This window comes from Lepeophtheirus salmonis, chromosome 4 (assembly GCF_016086655.4).
Source record: "Lepeophtheirus salmonis chromosome 4, UVic_Lsal_1.4, whole genome shotgun sequence".
Lineage (NCBI taxonomy): Eukaryota > Metazoa > Arthropoda > Copepoda > Siphonostomatoida > Caligidae > Lepeophtheirus > Lepeophtheirus salmonis.
In genome coordinates, this window is record NC_052134.2 from 32348881 (window position 1) to 32356298 (window position 7418).

At 31.1% G+C, this 7418-nt stretch overlaps 1 protein-coding gene across 1 annotated transcript; it reads left to right on the forward strand.

Annotated features, from left to right (window-relative positions):
• The first annotated feature begins 222 nt into the window (after positions 1-222).
• On the forward strand, positions 223-1098 carry LOC121115724 (uncharacterized). Its single transcript, XM_040709838.2, has 2 exons — positions 223-338; positions 402-1098. Exons 1-2 carry the CDS (start codon positions 321-323, stop codon positions 996-998), a joined length of 615 nt encoding a protein of 204 aa, XP_040565772.1. The 5' UTR covers positions 223-320; the 3' UTR covers positions 999-1098.
• Positions 1099-7418: the final 6320 nt, after the last annotated feature.

Sequence of the window (7418 nt, forward strand, 5' to 3'; positions counted from 1 at the left end):
TTAAAGGTATTTTTAAAACAATTATAAAGTCAAGACTCCTTTGACTAAACAACCGTTGTAATCATTATAAAAAATCAAATCAATTTGACTAGATAAAGTATCTTAATAATAGAACACTTTTATTATAAGTATATCTTCAAATATGTACAATATACTTAAATGTATGCATATCGTGAAACCCCATATCAATACTTGATCATACGCAAAATATGAGGGCAAGAGGGCGTTGACTCAATCCCTTCCCTATAAAAACTATGTGTTTCCCATATTCAAACATCAGTTTTGCACATTGCAGTCTAATCTTCTGAGCTTGAATTATCATGGCAGTCAAATCCTTGGTAGGTCCTCAAAATTATGTACATAGTAATTAACAATAATAATTTATTTTTTATATGCAATAGTTGGTCCTTATCGCCTTGGCCGCTTGCGCCATTGCCGAACCTAGCTATGTTGGATATCCCAACGCTTATGCTGGATACGGATATGGATACACTCCTCGTGTCTACAAGCGTGAGGCCGAAGCTTCTTACACTCCCTCTTACGGACACCCTTCTGCCTATTCCCACGGATATGCTCCCCGTGTCTACAAGCGTGAGGCCGAAGCTTCTTACACTCCCTCTTACGGACACCCATCCGCCTACTCCCACGGTTATGCTCCTCGTGTCTACAAGCGTGAGGCCGAAGCTTCTTACACTCCCTCTTACGTTCACCCTTCTGCCTACTCCCACGGATATGCTCCTCGTGTCTACAAGCGTGAGGCTGAAGCTTCTTACACTCCCTCTTACGGACACCCATCTGCCTATTCCCACGGATATGCTCCTCGTGTCTACAAGCGTGAGGCTGAAGCTTCTTACACTCCCTCTTACGGACACCCATCTGCCTACTCCCACGGATATGCTCCTCGTGTCTACAAGCGTGAGGCCGAAGCTTCTTATACTCCCTCTTACGGATACTCTGCTTATCCCTATGTTCGTCCTTCTTATGGATACGCTTATTAGATCTTAAATTGTGCAATGCATGATGAAACACAAAAATATTCATTCTTGGTAATCTTTTTGTTTTTCCTATCTGTTCTTGAAATAAAAATTATTTAAAATATATAGTCCCTAACAAAATTATTGAATTAAAAAATCTATTATTTTATCCTAAATGATAGAAATAGAATATTGTTTTGGTTAACTCATTCAACAGTTCATGAAAAAGGTTGTATATGTAGGAGTAAAATTGTTTATTTTAAAGTTACTTACTTTTTCACTAACCCATCAAGTATAAATAATATTAAAATCATTGATTCAATAATGGTTTTCAATAAGTCAATCTTATGATTGTTATTTTTATTTTTTGCATTTCCCGTCTGACATAAATAAATAACTATTGATTGTTAAACAAAAAGACAATGAATGATGTTTATAGCTATAACTCTCAAAATCAGTTAGATCAATGTCAACATTTAGTATATCAACAAAAAATGATCTGTTTTAAATTACCAAATTCAAATGTGTTAATCCATTTTTTTTTCCATTCAAGTGAATAATTTTAAAATTGTATTGCTCTAAAAACATTACTCATGTATGTATTTTTATGTTATTAAGTTACAGTTTCACAAATTTTACGGTTTTAAAAGTAGGTTTTGTGGCTGAAAAGTAATGAATTCGATGCCTAGTAAAATTAATTTGTTGTGTTGGGACCCTACAAAGAACTAAATAATTGGCAGCTACCAAATGTAAAGGACGTCATTAAATATATTTTATTTGTCAAGATTAATTTTTTTCAGGAGTATAATGGAAAGGATACATCCAATTCATTTATTTATGAGTAAATTAACAATATTTGAAGTAAAGTTTCGATTCCAAATATAAATAAGGAACAATTTATTCAACTGCTGGAAGCCAATTTTGAAAAGTACCTCACTTTAAAAGGATATCACTAAAGAAGACAAAATGACTCTTTAAAAAAAGATATACAAGTCAACTTAGAGGCTTTGGTGTTGCTGCTTGTAAATACACATCCTTTGAACATTTTTTGTTACAACCTAAAAAACATGTGAAAAGTTGTTTTTGAATAATAATAAAAAGTATGGGAAAAAATGGTAATAGGTGGTGTATATAAGAAATAAACTGTTATTTTAATTAAATAACGTCAGAAGAAAGATTAAGAGTCAATTAGATAAACCAAAATTCTATGTTTTCACTAAAAAATCGGATTTTGTTTTGAAAAATTAACATCTATGAGTGAATATTTATCGGACACATGTTCAATAACAGATGTTTTCCCAAAAGACAACAGGGGTGGTACAGCTAAGGCTGTTTTTACAAGGAGCATAAATTTATTAGAGTGTCTAGAATGGAGTTTAGATGACGTGATTTATGTTGAATGTGACGGAGTTGCAACTAACTCCGGTTGGAAAGATGACGTCATTCAATATTTCAAGGGTGTATTATTATCCTTCATGCCATATTCGTCATATATTATCGAGCTTAAATGGGGGTATTTTAGATCGTAGAGGATATTTCTAACCTAAGGGGAAAACGATAAGCTGGCTGTGAAAAGGAAACTGTGTGGTACCCTTTTGTGCAGTAGCTGGTATTCTACTTACCAAAGAATGTGGTGGATCAAATAGTACAGATCTAAATAATATGTATGAAATATGTCTAGTTGTTTCAATAGATTCCTGTTCAAGAAGTTGGACAAAAGATGGCAATATCACATAACATACCACTACGAACCAATGAGATTCCATTGTATTAAATATCATTGTTGTGATAACAATGGTTACAATGTAAAGCATATATAAAGCGTATTCAAAATATTAGTTTGTTATATTTATTTGACAATTGATTTTATAAATAACATTCTTTTACATTTGTCCTTTTTTTCAATTAGCATATTTCATAAAATTTGCAATATTAAAAGATATACTCTAAATTGATAACGCTCAAAATTTTACTAAAATCATAACAGACATATATACATATTTTTCTGCTAAGATGAAATAGTAGGAATTAATTCAAAAATAGATCATTAGGGTGAATAATAGATAAAATAAATACTCAAACTGAACTGAGTTATTACTTTAGTTGATAATCTTGTAGAGAAAAGCGCGTGCGAAGAGACGGGGGGAGAAAGATATATGGTATCATTGTTTAAAATACTGATGTGATTTTCACTAATAATCAAATCAGTATTTATCAGTTGCCTGCTTTATTAGGATTTTTGAGGGTATAAAGAAAGGATTTATTAGCAAAATGTTTAATGATGATATACTACGTTTAATTGACTTAGACGGTTTTTATCCGTTACAGTAGATTTGAAAACGTCACACTCCATGAAATTGTAATTCATTATAAACCATATTCTCAGAATAATACCTAATAAAACAACAAAGTAAGAGTATTTCGAAATATATTTGAAGTTCCAAGTTTAAAATAGAAGGCTTAAATTAAATATAATCTATATACTAAAAAATGAACCATCATACATTTAAGTTAAATATACAAAATTAAACAATTAGAATCATATAACTAATAATTACAATAAATTATAAATACAGAATATTGAAATAATAGATTGATCCAAATAATATTTTTTTGTTCTAACATTGGAATTCAGTTCAATATGTCATAACTTTAGGTTGCAAAATACAAGCGAGACGTTGGAGTTTAAGATCATCACCCTATTTTCCTCATGTGCAAGTTGTATATACAATTGTGCACAGGATAGATATATCTCTACCGATGAGATCTTAATAATTATTAATAATAAAGTAAATGTCAAAATCATAAAATACTGTTAGATTTAAATCCATATCTACTTCCAATCTTAGTACGAACAGCTTTTAGATTCCCACTTTCCTTTATTTCATGTTTATCTAAAAAAAGAAAAGTTAATACATGCAGTCAAATTTTAAACCTTAACTTAGATATAAAAATAAGACTAATTTATAACTCATAAGACAACCATTCTTGACTTAATGTAGTTTCCTACATGACAAAATACATGACATCGTAAAGATTTAAAGCAAAGGCTAATTATCTAATAATGTCCAGCGATATTACTCCTTATTAAGAGCATCAAAAAAAGATTTTCCCCCGGTTATTTATGCTTGTATAACAACATACTATTATCATGAAGGATACACACAATTACTAATTATAATGCTACACCCAATGCAACTACCCCGTTGTTGTGACCATTTAAGCCGTTGTTTTTGCCTTTTTATGAGTTTTCTGAACACCATTTCTTGGAGCTTATCAACCATAGCTAATCCTTAAGTGACAAAAAGTAATATTTATTGACTATGTAATATTGGAAAACCTAATGATCATACCCAAGCCTTTATGTGAAGAAAACTAGTGTCAGACAAACTAGTTGCGAACCATCCAAAGCTACTACCCCCATTGTTGTGACGATTTAAGCCGTTGTTTTGCCTTTTTATGAGTTTTCTGAACACCATTTCTTGGAGCTTATGAACCATAGCTAATCCTTAAGTGACAAAAAAGGGTATTTAATTACCTATGTAATGTTGGAAAACTTAAATGATCATACCCAACCCTTTAAGTGAAGAAACGTAGTGTCAGACAAACTAGTTGCGAACCATTCAAAGCTACTACCCCCGTTGTTGTGACCATTTAAGCAGTTATTTTTGCCTTTTATGAGTTGTGTATCACAATTCTTTATATTTTTAGCTAAAATAGAATCATATTTTATGATTAGATTTAAAAAATGAATACTTACTGTTAGATAGTACAAAATTCAGAGTTCCATTTCGAAATCAGTAAATATTTTATACTTTTTACTGATAACTTTGATCGTAATTTGGTGTGGTTGACTCTAAACATGCTGAAAATTATCTCAACTTCACAATTTACAATGGGGGCATTTCTATAAGTTGAATCTTCAACACAGGTTAGGTCTCGCAAATCATTGTAAGCTGGATTTTCTGATAGGAAATTGGTCAATTTAAATCGGAATGACTCTAGCTTAATATCATTTCTTAGCAGTTCAACGATGGTAATGCTCACAAGTAAGGGTAATCGTCCTTCTAAAGCTGTGATGGCCCCAGAAATTTGATTGAGATTATTATGAATAGTTTAATTCTAGACGGGGGACTAAAAGCACATTTATATCGACAAATCCGACAAGCCATCTGTTTCTCGGCCGGTAAGTATATCAAAATTCCTGGGCCTCCATTTTCAGAAATCCAGACAGAAGGCGACGTTATTTTAGGCATTTTATTCAGTTCTCTATCGACTATCATCATATAATATTATATTAATATTGAATAATATAGGCGGGAATGATAAAGTTCTTGATACAAGAAGATGTATACTATTTAAACGATGATGCCATGCGTATTTATTCCTTCCTCCTCGCTTTTCTATTCTTAGTTATTACTAAGTAACTAGTTAATGCTATTAGAAAAGTGAGTAAAATCTTATAAAAAATTTAGTGAATAAAAGAGGAATTAACCAAAACGTTTATATAGGTGTTAATTAAAACTATTAATAATTATCTACATTTTGATTTTTTTACCGGTATGATCAGCAAAATATGATTGCGTAAATACATAATTATATTAAACAAACCACATAAATATTTAATAAGCAATTTAATTTTTCTGAAATTATTATTATTTAATATGTATATCGTTGCATTTATTTGCACAGACTAATAAAATTAAACTTATTTCTCATAACGAATTTTGTAGCATTTTTGTAAACACATTTGTTAGCCTTGATTTCAAGTCTTTATTTTTTTCTTTATTTTTGTAGTACGTATAGTTTTCCAGATACAGTGGGTTGAAATTTTATCCATTTTTTGACATTTTTATATCACATGGATCAAACTTTATACAAATAGTCTCATTTTGGGAACACAAATCAACAATATAGATAAATATTATATATTAGGAGCAATTTGAATATTGTCTGTTCCTTTTGTAAATTTTGGTTGGATTGTCACGGAACACCATCCAAAAATGGTCCTCCATTATGCTTTCATTCCAAAATCCTCGGTAGCGATTCTCCATTGTACGATTATCTTAGTGAAATCGGTCTCCTTGTTCGTCACTCACTCGTCCAAGGTTTTCAGGGAAGAAATCTAAGCGGAAATGTAGAAAGTATATTTCCAACGACATTCGGCACTCATGTTACTTTTAAACATCAAGCAAGTTCTTGACTCATTTATACACAGTTGACTTCTTATTTTCTAGGAAATTTTCCATATCCATTTGAAAGCCAGTCAAGCCTTCAATTCCAATGGAGGGAAGGCTTTTTAAAATTCAGTGTCATTCAAAATATCCCTTATTTGTGGTCCAACAAAAATTCCTTCCTTCAATTTTGCTGCTATAACTTCACCAAATTTTCTCAAAAGGTGGGTGTTGGAACCCTTCAGAATTTACTTGGCCCATTGCCTTTACAAAATTCTTCATTAAACCAAGTTTTAAGTAGAGAAGGGGTAGAAATATTTCTTTGGGACACACCAAAGGTACAAACTGGACATTACTTCTTCTTGGGACATATGTAGGCCCAAGATGCCAGTCAATTTTGGTTTAATATACAAATATAGGAATCAACAAAATTTTATGAATCCTGATTGCATACCAATAAACCTTCCTATAATTTTGAGAGATGCACAGATGTTCCATTGATAACTGTCATATTTAGCTGTTTTTAGAAGTATTTCCATATTGTCATATGTCTATTTTATATGGACAGAATGAGCAATGGCAACGGATGGGATTTTATTACCATTATGCAGGACAGCTGATTTTTAGAATGCCGAATCATGTTGACTGACCTGAGCACGATGACGACAAGATTATATATCAGAATTGTGTACAATTCCATATCTGCTTCTATTCTTCCTCGTTTAGCACTTATAGTTTTTAAATTAAGAACAAATATTAGATTTTTCTAGATCGCTATTTAAACCAACTTAAATTTTTAAAATATCAATGAATAATTAATTTATTTAACTTTCGTTTTTGCTAACGATGCTCATGATGATATGAGTAACATCTTATTATATTCTTCTTTAGATATAAAATACTTTCAGATTCAATATTGGTAGCTATATTCATAAGAGCAAGTTCAGAAATGGCGCCCCTGAAAACGTAACTAAATGTTTTACTCTTTTTTTTTTTTTTATCATACTTTTTTATATTTTAGAAGAATAACAGGAGGGAGGATATGTCTACAAATGTATTGATTTACCACAAATAAATAGACAAACTAATAAATAATAAAATTAGCTTCGATTTAAAAATTGAACGTGCTAGAAGAAATAGAAAGACAGATTTTGAATCCGCATGAAAATTTCGTACGATGCACTCAAAATTATTTCTCATGAAAATTATATGTTGACCTGTGTTATCATACTTGCCCATACGCAAAATATGAATGTAGGAGGGTATTAAA